The following is a 14,828-nucleotide window of genomic DNA, read 5'->3' on the forward strand; positions in this document are numbered from 1 at the left end:
ACTCTTCCATGATATTAATAGAGGAGATGCAGGGTCTGGGATGGAGGTTGGATGCAGAAGGGAGATTGGGGTAAGGAATTGAGGTTCAGGAGGGAGAATGGAGTCTTGGAGGGAGTTTGGGTGAAGGAAGCGATTGTGACCTAGAACAGGGGAGTAGAGTGCGGGGTTTGGGATGTGACCTAGGGTAGGAGGGGATTGTGATCTGAGGCAGCGAATTGGGGTGCCAGATCTGGGAGGGCGTAAGAGTGCAAGAGGGAGCAGAGGGTTTGGGTATGTTGATTTGGGCGGGCAGAGGGTCAGGGAAGGGGGGGCTAGAGTGCTAGAGGCAGGCTCTTGCCAGGAGACCTACCAGCCAGCAATCAAACCAGCCTGCCTGCCTGCCTGCAGAGCTAAGGCTTGCAGAGTTTAAAACATTTTTCAGCCTGCCTGACCTGGGCCTGAACAGGTTGCATGGCCATGTGCTTGTGTGAATAATTGAGGTGAGGAGAGGGGATGTGGGTCGTCTTGGTTGCCTGTTATTCAAACCGGCAGCTCCCATTAGTCAATTTTTGGCCAGACATTGGCTAATGGGATTGTGCTGGGGCAGCTCCTGAAGCTCCCCGTCGCTCCTCCCCCGTCCCACTCCAGATTTGAATCAGAAACAGGGTGTGGCAGCTGTGTTTCTGAGCATCATGCTGGGCAAGCAGGGGAGCCTGCCTGGGGCTCCCTGCTGCCTCTGCAGGCTGGATCCGGTGGCTTGGCAGGCTGGAACTGGCCCGCGGGCCATACTCTGCCCAGGCCTGTCTTAGCACTCCCTTTCCCAGAGGCAGAGCTTCACTTTGTGGGAAATCTAGTATACAGTTTACATTTTCAGGATCATATGATAGTTGAAGCAAAAATATTCAGACTGCAAAAAGGAATTCTAAATCAGTCCTATTTTATACTAGAGAGACCAGCTGTATGGAAAACCTGTATATAAATTCCTGCCTCCGCATTCTCACTCCAAGAGGATCAGTGTTTGTTAAAACAGAATGACCTAAAACCTACATCCAAACTAAGCCAAACTTTAGAGAAATTTTCAAATTCAATAACGGTGTTCCTTGTTGGTGATTTTTATTAAGACATAACCTATGTATGAAAACATTTTTGTGACTACTTATATGATTTGTGCACTCAATCCTTGTAAATGTAAACCTAGTCAGGCTCTGCTAGATTGGTTCTCTCATGGTGAAGTTTAGATGCTTTCTTCTCTAATCTGTGTTATTAGTACCACAGCCAGACTGCGGGAAGAAATGTGCTATTATTGCCCAAGTAGTAAGAAAATAAAATTACATTTATAATAAATTAGCAGATGTACTTGGCATTGCTCGGGTTCCTTAACTGTAGAAATTGGTTTTAAAATTAAAATGTACATGCTTTATTTAAATGATGGGGCTCACAGCAATGGGTGAAGGGTGCAGGACAGGAGGAAGGAGCTGGGGGGCTTAGGGAACGGGATGGGAGGAGCTTAGCTTAGCCTTATACTGCAAAGCCCGTAGTGCATGTAATCACGTAACTGCTAAGATTTTTAGCAGCTACATGGTTACTGTATTAAACACTTTTTAACATCCATAATATCAACATCAGTTTTCTTGGTATATGCTTTGTGTGAGTCTTTGGAGTGTTTCCTTTGACTACCATGGGTGAGCTGGGAGTAGAGGACATGTTTTGGAAGGCAAATGTCCAGCCCATCAAAGTTGGTGTATGTGGACTCTGCTGGTGTCATTCAAGGATTTAAAATTTTGATTATTTGGCTAATCGAATAGTCAATGCAGTTTGCATCAATTATTTGGTTAGTCAATAAGGGCGCCTCCAACTTTGAAGTGTAGCAACAGCCTCAAGACTGTTGCTACACTTCAAAGGCGAAAGTGCAGTGGGGAGCACTGCCAGCGGGGGACTCAAGCCCTGTGCTCCCCATAACATTTCAAAGTGGCAGCGCCAGATGGAGCCTGAGGTAATCTCGGGTCTTGTGCAGCCCAGACTCCCAGCTGGTGCCAGGCTGCACATGGTATTTCAATGTGGCAGCGGCGTGTGAAGCACGGGGTCTGGCCCCAGGCTCTACTCAGCTCTGCCACTTTGAAGTACTCCCTTCTTTCCCCCCTCCTCCTTACTGCCTGTTTCTGATAGAGGCAGCAAGGGGGGGAAGTGACTAGTTGACTAGTCTGTCGACTATCCGATAAGCATTTGTTTATCAGATAGTTGATTAGTCGTTCACATCCCTAGTGTCATTGGCTTCATTGTGTATGCTGGTGTTAGTGCAGCAATCTTGTCCCTTGATGTGAAGGCTCTAATGGAGGCAACGGTGCCATTTACGGGGAGGGGGCGGGGGCTAGGAGCGCAGTAACCCTCCCTTCTTGAGTTTGAACCCCCTGGATTTCATATTTGAGGTCTGCTTAAAGCTGCATGCACTGACTCCAGAGACAGTTCTTAAATGCAACAATTTGAGCTGCTTGCAGCTTTGTCTTTGGAGGAGAGTTTGCTATAAAAAGAGGAAGGCAGGGTGATTAAGAACAACAGGCTGGACATTTTAGTAACTGAAGGATTGTTAGCAGGGCCGGCCCTAGCCCTTTTGGCACCCTGGGCCTGGGTGTCCGGCACCGCCCCCGGGCGCATGTGCAGGCCCACCCATGGGGTGCGGGCCTGCCCCTGGGGCACAAGGCGCATGCACGCACCGGCCACGGCTGCTGGCGCACAGCCCGGGGCCCACCCCCAGGGTGCACAGCGCATGTGCTGCCCGGCCCGGCTAGCACACGCGCGGGCCGTGCATGGCCCCGGAGCCGTAGGGGCAAGGGCGCTGCTGTCCGGCACCGTGGGGCTGGTGCTGCGGGAGCCGGGCGCGCGGCTCCTGGTGGCAGCTGCAAGGGACACTACGCGCCCCTTACAGCTGTCATCAGGTGCCTCCCGTGGGTTGGCGCTCTGGGTAGCTGACCGGCTTACCCATGCCTCCGTCCGGCCCTGATTTTTAGATCACCATGAAAACATTGCCGGATACTCCACTTACAAGATTGGGGGTAGGGGAGGAATGAGTGTTGTGCTGCTGTGATTTGCATTTGGATTATTGTGTTAAATTTACAAATGTACTTGAAAAAGGTGAACAGGGACTAATCCAAAGCCTACTGCAAAGAGCTATAAAGGGATTTCACAAAATTGGGTGATTGGGCAACACAAAAGCAGATGGAATTCAATGTTGATAAAGGCAAAGTAGTGTACATGGAAAAATTTAATCCTAACTGTAGATACAAAATAGCTGTATCCATGCAAGAAAGAGATCTTGGAATCACTGTGGTTAGTTCCCTGAAAACATCTGTTCAAGGTGTAGTGGCAGTCTAAAAACTAAAAAGCTAACAGAATATTGGGAATCATTAGAAAAGGACTATATAAGAAGACAAAATATCATATTGCCTCTACATAAAATCATTGTATGCCCACATTTGAATATTGTATGCAGATCTGGTTGTTACCCAGAAGGCAGAAGTAAACAATTGCTGTGGGCAATTAATCAAAGCCTAATGCGCCTCCCCCACAGAAGCCAGATTTGACCTGGTATCCCGTATCTATCACCAGTGGAAAAGTTCATAAACAGGCCAGACACAAATTTAGGGCCAAACCATATATTTTTAGAAAGAACAAGCACGCATCATCAACATTAACAACAACAATAATTGTCCCACCCTAACCCAGAAGAGAAAAGAAGATAGGAAAGATCCCGTATAAAAGGGTTATACTTTACAGTAAAATGGAGATAGACGCCTGTGACCTGCTACCTATTGGCTATTTGAAAGCCTCAAGGGAGGACAACAGGGAGATCCCTTGGTGACACGCGGGTCTGGATTCCGGAGCCATCTGGGTCCTCACCTTCCACGTGCTGATGCTCAAAGTCAGTTAGACACCAGTCCTTGTCTGAATGTCCGTATGAGCAAGACTTACAATTGTAATTCCCAAAATCCAAAATGCTGAATGGGAGGAGGCTTCCCTCACCCCTCAAAATGGCGCTTCTTGTTACAGGTAGTCCCAATCAGGTCACGTGGCAATGGATGGATGGACTCCTCGGGGTAGACGACGACACAGAGGCAAACAACACGACGACACACACAGATGGACGAAGGAGATCCAAGCAACACGAACGCTCCTTGGGGGGAGGCTTATAAAGGAGTTGAGGTGGGAAAATGGGTGAGAGGGGTGCAGCTAGAGTGGGCGGTGTGCACAAGGAAAGAGGGTGGTGTGCAGAGAAAAGATGCACATGCATGACATAATGCGGAGTGCAAAGGCCTGGAGCCGTGTGCATAGGTGACAGAGAGGAGTGCAAAGCCTTCTTCCCTATAGGTTTTGGCAGGAAAGCTGTTTGAGGGAGAAAAACCCCTAAGACTCCATTTTTAAACTCCTCAGACTCCATTTTGGATCTTTGCCTAGAGCAACATGGTCAACCCATCTAAAAAGATACAGAAAGAGCAACAGAAATTATTAGGGGTAAGGAACAGCTTCCATATTGAGAGAGATCAAAAAGACTGGGACTTCTTAGCTTTTAAAAGAAATAATTAAAGGATGGGGGATATCTAGTAAATGAAAATCAGGAATGGTGTGGAAAAATAAAATAAGGAAATGTTAGCAAAGAAATAAATAACATAACACAAGAAGCTGACCCAATTAAATTTATAGGCAGCAGATTTAAAACAAATTATTTTTTCACAATCAATTTGTGGAACTCTTTGTCAGGAAATGGTGGAAAAGCCCAAACTATGGCAGGGTTCCAATAAAAACAAAATAAGTTCAAGGAGGATAGGTCCATCTATGGCTTACTAGCCAGAATGGGCAGGGATGGTGTCCCTAGCTTCTGTTTGCCAGAGCTGGGAATGGGTGACAAGGGATCATGATGATTGCTTCTTCTGTTTATTCCTTCTGAAGGACATGGCATAGACCACTGTTGGAACATAGGACACTGGGCTAGAAAGACTTTTGGTCTGATTGCCATTCTGATGTTCTTTTATAGAGCTGAAATGTATCTGCCCTCTTGCTGTAACCTACTAGATTCCACTCCTCTTCCAGAGCTGAGACAGAGCCCAGGAGTTCTGATGGGGTCTCTCTCTCTCTCCATAGAGTTAGTAACAAAGTAAGAATATACATTACAATTTTAAGGCTAACCAGTATCCCTTAAGTGACTTGCCATAAGATGTCAGAATATGTTAGTGCTAGAGCTGACCGTGTCTAATATTTATTTAATTTTCTTTCTTTTATATAGGAATTAGATACAGTGCTCCTGTCAGCTAACCGCTAAATTGTCTACCAAAAAAGTAGAGTTTTCAAGTACTTTGGTAGCCCCTGAATAGATGATGTGTATGGAGGGGAGAGCGGATGGGGTTGGTTCCTCCCTTCTCCATTAAGCGCTTGGCTTGTACTGACCATGCTCAATAACATGGATGAAGTCTCCATCCTCAGTCTTCCCCCTCCTACTTTCAATCTCTTCCCACCCATCACGGCCTGCACAGGTCAGCCTTTCCCACCAAAATCTGAAATGGGCACCCCTGGTTGGATGTATTATTGGTGATACCTCTCCAGATTCTTGTGCTATCAATAGATCACCCAGGTTTTGCATTCACAAAGGAATGTAGGATCTTGGTGTTCTGCTCTAGGTCATTCATGGTCTATGAAAATACATCATATAAATTTTCCAGAGAAATCACTTGCACACTGGATCCTGTGCTGGACCTCAGTGTTGATTTTTGTGCTTTGAGAAAGTTGGCTACTGAGGTAGCAAAAGTGCTCAACTATCTCCAGAAGTCTGACCTTTGATAGTGATTTGTGGTGGGTCATGTGCAAGACTTAAGCAACTTGACAGAACACTTTAGTTTTCTCAATATTGAGTGCCAAGCCAATATTGAGTGGTAAGCTTGGGCAAGGAAATTCAGTATGATCTGATGGTCATTTTCAGTGTGTGCAAAGATGACAGTCATCAGCATAATGAAGATCAGTAATGGTCTCCCTAAACACTAGATTTCGAACAGAGACATAGAAGATTAAAGAGCTGCCCATCCATTCCATATTTTATGTCAATGAAATTGGAGAGGTGATCTTTAACGAGGATGAAAAAGACTGCTAAATACAGTATTTGGGCAATAACATATCCTTGCTTAATCCCAGTTTTGATGAAGAAAGGTTCCCTCTAAAGACCATTACAGAGAACTGTGGCAATGATTTGATCACAGAAAAACCTTAGAATCTTAATACATTTTGGAGGGTAACCCAAATTTGGCTAAACCCTTCTACAGGACTTTGTGATTGACACATTGCTGAGACTGGTTTGATGAGAATAATGCTGAGTTTCAGGGTCTGTTCAACCAGAAAAGAAAAGAACATGGCATGTGGTAAAATGACATACCCGCCGAAGAAAGAGTCATATAAGCAACTAAAGGCTTGAGACCAAAGGAAAGTCTTTGATATAAAAAATAAATGGTAGTGAGAAAAAGCCAAGGACTTTGAGCTTTATGCTATTAAACATGACACAAGGAGCTTTTTTCAGGTAAGAGCCATTTACAGTCCATGCTTCCGAGGACTCACAGCACTCTGAGCCCAAGATGGGTTAAAATATTTTAAGGACACCAAAGCCAGATGGAAGTAGCATTTTGAGCATTGTGAGTCAACTTTTTCTGATGCCACTAGCAAATATAAACCACAACAACATGAAAAAGAATCACTTGTTGATCTTCCCCTCTTGAAGAAGTAACATGAGCAATTATGCAAACCAAGAACAACAGGTCAGCAGGGCCAGATGGCATACTAATTGAAGTCCACAAATTTGGAGAAGAAGTGGCAAGGAAGATCCACAATTTTTTTCTTCATATCTGGTATAATGAGAAGATTCCAGAAGACATGAGTTACAATGTCTTGTCTCCATTCTTAAAAATGGTAACAAGTCAGAGTATGTTAATTATTGAGTTATTGCTTTGTTATCTGCAACAGGGAAAAATTCTTGCCCATATGCTCTTAAACAAATTACAGTACTTCCTCTTGCTGAAGAAATATGGCCAGAATATCAGTGTGGTTGTAGGCCATCCTGTTGGACAATTGACATGATCTTCATTGCCTGCCAAATCCAGGAAAAGTTACTGGAGCAAAATTAGGATCTACTTATACCCTCATTGATTTGACAAAGGCCTTTGACTCTCAGTCCCAAAGCACTTAGAGTATGTTGGTTTGCCCTACAAGTCTGGCAAGGTTTACACCCTCCATACACACTTTTTAGTACGCTTTCTACCTCTAGGACCTCCATTTTCCATTAAAAATTAATCTTTTAACTCACTTCTAATTTTTAGGCACCCATTGGCATGTGTTTGCTGGACCTAATTGTAAATCCAGCCCTAACTACCAATAATAGGGACCCAGCTCTGGGGCTGTCCCGTACAATGCAGACACTTAAGTATGGTGCTCGAAGGGATTTTCGGTTGCAGTATAATCATCCCCTCCAGAGGTGGTCGTAGGTGGATGCAAAGATTCTTCATGCCAGCTGGCTGCACCAAGATGGGGGCTGGAATGATCTGTGACACTTTGGGGGCAAAACTTCTCACAACCCTGAGAGGCGCAGGGAGACACTGGCCTGGCGCTGTGCGCAAAGGGAGCCCCGCCCATTGGCTGTGGTCTGCCGGGCCCGGGCCCCGCCACTGCCTGCTTCATCCGGGCCACATTTGCTCATGAATAATCAAAAGCGGCATACATAATGATTTGCCACACGGGGGGGGGAGGAGAAACAGTTACATGCTGCACGCGGGCTGAGAACTGAGGCAAAGCTACCCGCAGTGACGACACAGTCACTTTATTGGTCGGTGGCGTGTGGCCATCCCATGGCTTTGATTGGCTCCCATGGCCCTCACTGGGCCGGACCAAATGCGCTGATTGGTTGGTGGCGCTTTACCGCGGCTGGGATTGGTTGCCTGAGCTCGCGGAGGAGGGGGGGGGCGCAGTGCAGTGCAGTGCGCTGATTGGCGGCGGGCCGCGAGAGGTGCACGCGCTTTGGTTGGTCAGCGGCGCTCGAGGGGACGGGACGGACCGAGTGGCGATGGCGAGGTTGTGGCGGCCCTGCTGAGCCGGGCCCGGCTCTGTGCCCGTCCCTTGCTCCTGCCCTGCCGCGCGCCTCGGTTGCGCCCTGGTAGCGCCCGCAGCTGCCGCCGCCGCCCGGAGGTGGCGGGGTGGCCGCGGCGATGATGAAGGGGGCGCTGGGCAGCCCGGTGGCCGCCGCCATGCAGGAGAGTTTCGGCTGCGCCGTCGCCAACCGCTTCCACCAGCTGCTGGACGACGAGTCCGACCCCTTCGACGTCCTCCGCGAGGCCGAACGCCGCCAGCAGCAGCGCAGGAAGCGCGATGAGGCCGCCGCCGCCGCCAAAAAACCCGGCCCCGGCCCGAGGCCCGGCCCCGCCGCTGGCAAGAGGGAGTCCCAGAAAGAGCGCAAGGTCCTGCAGCCCGAGAGCCCTGCGGCGCCCGGAGCCCCGCCGCAGCCGGGTACGGGGGGCGGCCCGGCCCGCCCACACCAGCCGGGGCGGGCGGGAGACAGTTCAGCTGTGCTCGGCGGGGGCTGGTTGGGCGGTGGGCCGGGACGCGGGAGCGTGTGTCGGTGGGGGGAGCTGCGGGTACCTGCTGCTCGGGGCTGGGGCTGGCAGCGGCTACCGCCTTGTCCTGTGCCGGGCGGGGTCTCTGACTGATCGCGCTGAGTATCTCCGAGGATAGCTGTGAGGCCGGAGATGCTGCGCTGTCCGGGGAGGGGGAAGGGAAGGGATCGGCTCCGGGCTCCTGAGAGCGGCACAGTGCGTTGCCCGCCTAAAAATAGGAGTAGGCGGGAGTCCGCCCCCCTCCCCCGCCTCGCACACTAACTAAAGGACTGGGCCCTGGTCACCTAGTGAGTCTAGCGATATGCCTACATACTGCCTGACTTCTATTTCTCCCTGACCCTAATCTTAGGATTGGCCTCCCTCCCTCGCTGTCTCTTGCTCTCCCGTGGCTTTTTCTGGGGGAAAAGTAACTTGGGGATCAGCTGCTTATTACTTTAAAGAGGCAATATTTAAGTCCAAATATATAATCAAGTGACTGTCTTGGTTCAGAATTAAAACAATACAGTTGGAACTGAAATTGTACCACTGTTCAACAATGGGTGAATCAGCTAGGGCTAACAGTATATTTAGTTTATCCGTTTCATGTTTTTATTCCCATGTCTCAACAATTTTCAGCAGAACATCAGATTATGAGATGGGCAGACTAAACTGAGGGCGTGTGAGTTACAACCTTTACATTTTAGAAATATGTCTATTCTTTGTTGAAGGCTACAGTGCTTCTGATAGAAATGCAGGGAAACTGCTGTTAATAGTGCTGAAAATAAAGTAAGTAGAGGCATCACAATTTCAAGTACATGAGCCAAAATAATTTAGGAGAGTGGTGACATTGAGCATTTATTGAGATTGTCGTTACCTTTTATCATTTTGGAGATGAGCCTGGATGATATTGAAACATACTGAGTGATTTAAGGATCTAATTAGACACTACTGATGTCTGTAAAGTGATTTAGAAGAAGAGTGCTAATGTTACGAAGTTGGCCACAAGCATTTGTGGGTCTATAAACAGACTGCAGCTTGTATTGCATAAGCTTAATGGAGCCAGGATATTACTTTTTACGTTCAGTGTTGCAGAATTCCTGCCAGAACGATGTGGATATGAAAGTTCACTATTCTTTTCTATCTTGGTTCTTGTATTGCTTAAAGTTCTGTGGTCTCTGAGCACCTTATGTATAGAACTGGTTACCAGGGCTGCTGTTTGTTTCTAATACAAAGTGAACTGTGCATATGTAAATATGGTATATCTAGATATTGCAATGAATTATTTATGTTTTGGAGCACTATATTAGTAGTTGATTTATTCTGAGGGGTTAGTAAACTGAACATCGTAGGGTGCTTCTGTGTGGTGCTAGTCTTCTCAGAGCTTCAGCGTAGGGATGTAAAATCCTGTTTAGTTAACTGGTTAAATATTAAGTTTAACCAAGGGTGAGCGGGGAGGAAGGTGCAGGAGTAGCACCACTGTGGATGGGGGCAGCTCCAGCCCCCACTGGTTAATCATAACCTTATTGGTTAACTGTCAGAATCTCTGCTTCAGTGCTGTATTTTGGCTAGTGTTCAGTTGGGTAGTCTCTTCATGTTGATGAACCAGAATGACAACTTTAAGAACATAAACACCTGAAGTGCTAGAGAGCTGACTCAGACTTTTCAAGAGCGCAGCAATACCTAGTTTTGACCTCAGCTCTGTTTGTTTCTTGCCTACATTGCTGCATAATTTCACTCAAATATGAGCAACAAATCTCTCTTTAATTGATTCCTTTTCAAGTATGATATCAAATGAGATAGGAAAGTCTGTAATTTTAAACCTCTGTGGCCGAGCGATGCTGAAGATCTGTGACCATGTTTGTTGCTTTGCCTGCCTTGATATTGACCAAAATGTTCTAGGGGGAAAGGTCAATGTCACCCTGAGCACTGAAGAAACATCAGTAGAACCTCAGGGAGTTTACAGTGAGATTGGCACTAGGCTGGCTTTGAAGGATAACTCCTGGAAGTTAATACTTTGAATTGGTCAAGACTTCTGAATGCTAAGATTTGGAGCTAGAGCTGCTTGAACAGTACAGGCCCAACTCTTCTCTGTTAAATTTGGCAGGCAGCTTTTCTATCAAAGTACCTTGTAATATTATCTTCAAAGCTGAAGGCTCTGCCAGGCATCTGTGATCACTGGTACTGCTCTTCAGGTCACAGGAGGAGCTAGCTTTCCCCAAATAGGGAGGAGTTACTGTAAAGTGTCTAGCACAGTGGTTCCCAACCTTTTTCAGATGGGGACCCATTTTGACAATTCAGGAAGACTTGTTGACCCAGGGCAATTAAAAAAAAGTGTGAATGACTCCTTAAGAGCCACCTGGGGAGACACCTGGTGACCCTTTTGAAATATAATGGCGACTCATATTTGGGTCCTGACCCCTAGGTTGGGAAACCCTGGTCTAGTAGCACTCTCCTGCTCTGTATCTCTGCATTGTAGTCTCTAGTCTCTCCCGCTCAGTTGTTCCTGTACAAGGAACAGAAGGGGATGCCTGTTGGCAACTGCAAGGTAGGAATGATGAGTAACCGATAAGCCTGGATTTATTGGCTAATCCTGTTGACTACATTCACTCCCATTCCTTTGCTGCCTCTGTATCAGAGTCAGCAAGGGCAGGTGGAGGCAGGAGCCAGTGCCCGTGAGGAGCTGGCTTTAAAGCAGGCTCCCCACAAGCACCAGATCCCCTGAATCCCCATGCTGCTGTTCTGATAGAGGGGAGCAGGTACGTGGTACGTGGGAGAAGCAACTTTCAAGCCTGCTGCTTGCAGGTATCCGCTCCTGAGCTCTTCCCCTCCCCTCTCCTCCGGCGCTGCTGCCTCTGTCAGAAGCAGCAGTGCATGGGGGCAGGCAGGAACCAATATGCGTGGGGAGCTGTTTGTTCCTCCCCCCTACCCCTCCTTCTCCCGCTTCCCACAGAAACACAGGGGATGGACCTGGCTTAAAAGCACAGCTGCAGAGCTTCTTGAAGACAGAGGAGGTATTTGGAGTTGGATACAAACTGCCCTCCGTGAGTTTCTGTACAGGGAAGAAAGGAAGACAAGTAGCTGGAACCAATTAACAGTAGGAACTAGGGGTGTCAAAATATTTTTAATTAAGTAAATGTATAATCACTGAAAATTGTATAACCACCTGATGAGGTGTTCTAATCCTTTCCCTCCTTTCCAGAGGCTGGATTTCATGGTTTGTGATGTGTTTTACAGAGGTAATTGTAGGTTTTTGTTTTGTTTTTCTCATCCAGCAGGCTGACATTGTTCTCTAAGGCTACGTCTACACTGGCCCCTTTTCCGAAAGGGGCATGCTAATTTTCCACTTCAGAATAGGGAAATCCGCGGGGGATTTAAATATCCCCTGCGGGATTTAAATAAAGATGTCCGCCGCTTTTTTCCGGCTTGGGGAAAAGCCGGAAAAAAGCATCTAGACTGGCCCGATCCTCCGGAATAAAGCCCTATTCCGGAGGATCTCTTATTCTTATACTTTGAAGTAGGAATAAGAGATCCTCTGGAATAGGGCTTTATTCCGGAGGATCGGGCCAGTCTAGACGCTTTTTTCCGGCTTTTCCCCAAGCCGGAAAAAAGCGGCGGACATCTTTATTTAAATCCCGCGGGGGATTTCCCCCGCGGATTTCCCTATTCTGAAGTTGAAAATTAGCATGCCCATTTCGGAAAAGGGACCAGTGTAGACATAGCCTAAGATTTGGTGGTCATGTTACAAGAACCTCCACCTTAGAGATTCTCTGCACCTGAGGTTATGGAGCAAATTGTGCTTTACAAGGCATTATTAATCCTCTAAAGCTTTATTGCTTAACTCCAGATTTTTGGGTGAGGCAGGCTGAGGATTGAAGTACACAGGGCTGCTATTTGAGATGAGTCAGAGTCATAGACTAGAAGGGATTAGCAGATAATCAAGTCTGATCTCCACTGTCATCAGCACCCACACAATACACCCGATAACTGAAATTAGACCAGTGAGGTACCCTAGGCTAGTAAGTGAGCCACATGAGTGGCCCTCCAACTCAGTGGGCTGCAAGATTGTCCTAACCAAGAGGATGCCTCAGGATTGGGTAGGTTTTCTAACTGTGCTTGTGTACCTAGAATTTGTGGTGTGTGCCGATAGAATCGTAGCAGTGTTTTGAGGGAGCACATGGCTCTTTTTCAGTGTTGTGGGCAATCATCACACACCTCACTTGACATGCCCTTGCTTTGTGTGTGTTGCTTTAGTAATATCGGTAGGGGAAAAACCTACACAAATGGAATCCTGTTGAATCTGGCAACTCTGTGCATGGGCAATGGTAAACAAAATGTCTTGCAGGCCACACACAGAACCCCAATGGTCAGCAGGTTGCCCACTGAATTAAACCAGTATACTGCAGCCCATAGGAGACTAGACTAAACTATTATGTGCCATAGGAGATGCACTAGTGTCTGAGGCCGCTGCAGTGGTAGGACTTATGATTCCAAATATGTCCTCTATTGAGGAACTCCACAGAGGATGATTATATACTTCCTAAAAACAGTGAGGAGTCTTGTAGCACCTTAAAGACTTACACATTTGGGTATAAGCTTTTGAGGATGAGAGCCCACTTTGTGACTGTTAGTCTTTAAGGTGCCACGTGACTCCTTGTTTTTGCTGAGACAGACTAACACTGTTACCCCCTCTAAATTTGTCACCATGAAATACACTTCTTGGTTTCCTTTACTGGGGGGGGGGTGTCTGTCACATCCTAGATTGAGAACTCCATGCCAAGATCATCCTGTTTGAGGCAGATGAGGAATTTTTACCTGCTGCTGCACCCCCATCCGCCCCTGTTTAATCAGTCAACTGGTTAAACTAAATGTTTATCCTGTTTAATTAGCTAACTGATTTTTACATCCCTATGGTGCAGCCATAATCTGTCTTGTAGTTGAGGAACATTGCTACTGATTTATTACTTGTCTTCTGGGAGGGATCTTGACTTTGTATGTTTTAAGGAATGGCCACAACTACTCTCAAGCATAGCTGCATATGCAGGAAGGGCATATGGTAGGGATAGTCTATTTTTGTCAAGATCCATGTTTCTTGATGAATGTATAGTTAAGGTCCAACTCCAGAGAAAACAATGTTAAATAAATAAAGATTTTTGGGGTCCATTCAAAAGTGCCTGGCAGACTGCAGACTAAATCTAGACTATTGAAAAATTGACTGATTAAGAACACCTCTCTGAAGAGCTTTGGATGACTGATCTGTATCAACATCAGGTGTTCCAGACATTGATATTAACGAACTATCGAACTATCAAAAATCCAAACTTGTACCTAATGAGCAATTCCTTGGAACCTTGCTTGAATGTGCTTTGGCTGAAAGCCTACTGCCAGACCCAGTACAGGATCATCAGTCTGGCAGAAGAGAATATGCCTGAGCTTGTCAAACTCCTTACAGGCTGAATTTGGCATAATTGTAGAGTTTTCTAATGATCCCCACATGTCTGGAAGGGGTGCAGTTTTATTTTAAAGGTAAGTGAGGTGAATTGGCTTGTAATAGACTTCAAGGGACTTGTTACTAGACTCTGCAATTAAAAGATTAAGTGCTTGAACTGCCAAGACTGATTCTGGTATTAAGAGTTAAAGTGTTTAATGTGCAATTTTCATTGTAGTTCATTGTGTAGGTTATTTGGGCTACAAAAAATGCTAGTTAAGTTTTCTTGCAACATGTAAAATCTGAATATGAACACTCAGAATTTTTTCAGAAATATTTGAATTTCTCTTGTCTAGACGTTTTGTGATTTCAGACACTGAGCTAATAAAATTGTCCCTCTCAGGTTTGTCTCAAAAGTTCTGTGTGATATTTTTTCAGTATGATTTTTGGTGGTTTGAATCAAGGTTTTGTTGTATTTGCCTATTATTGTAAATCAGCTGCCTTCTTTGTCTTGATTGGTTCTCAATTTTTTTGTGAATTACCACTTATCATGGACCTCACCTGCAAGTGAGCAATTTGTAAATCAAATGTTAAGTCATAAGTCCGTTTGTCTATGACTGTTAACCTTGCATAAATCAATTTCAAATCTTTTGAATCCAGAATACTTTCTCCCTAGACGCTCACCTAGGCTGAATTAGGTGACACAATAACAAGAGAACTACTATCGTCAGTAGTTAACTGACCTAACCTTTTAAAAACAAATTTCCATTCTTCAGACGGTCATGTTTGTGGTGTTTCCTTATTCTTTCAGA

At 46.2% G+C, this 14,828-nt stretch overlaps 1 protein-coding gene across 2 annotated transcripts in view; it reads left to right on the forward strand.

The window, feature by feature from the left end:
- The first annotated feature begins 7,997 nt into the window (after positions 1-7,997).
- The window catches only part of HABP4 (hyaluronan binding protein 4), a 35,843-nt gene continuing 29,012 nt past the window's right edge, over positions 7,998-14,828 (forward strand). Inside the window, exon 1 of one of the 2 annotated variants that reach the window (XM_075931851.2) lies at positions 7,998-8,505. In XM_075931851.2, coding sequence (XP_075787966.2) covers positions 8,208-8,505 — 298 coding nt within the window. In that variant the 5' untranslated portion in view covers positions 7,998-8,207. The remainder of the gene's footprint in view (positions 8,506-14,828) is intronic. The other variant, XM_075931852.2, reaches the window with a different exon arrangement.

Source organism: Pelodiscus sinensis, chromosome 6 (assembly GCF_052426305.1).
Source record: "Pelodiscus sinensis isolate ZL-2025 chromosome 6, ASM5242630v1, whole genome shotgun sequence".
NCBI classification, from domain to species: Eukaryota; Metazoa; Chordata; order Testudines; family Trionychidae; genus Pelodiscus; species Pelodiscus sinensis.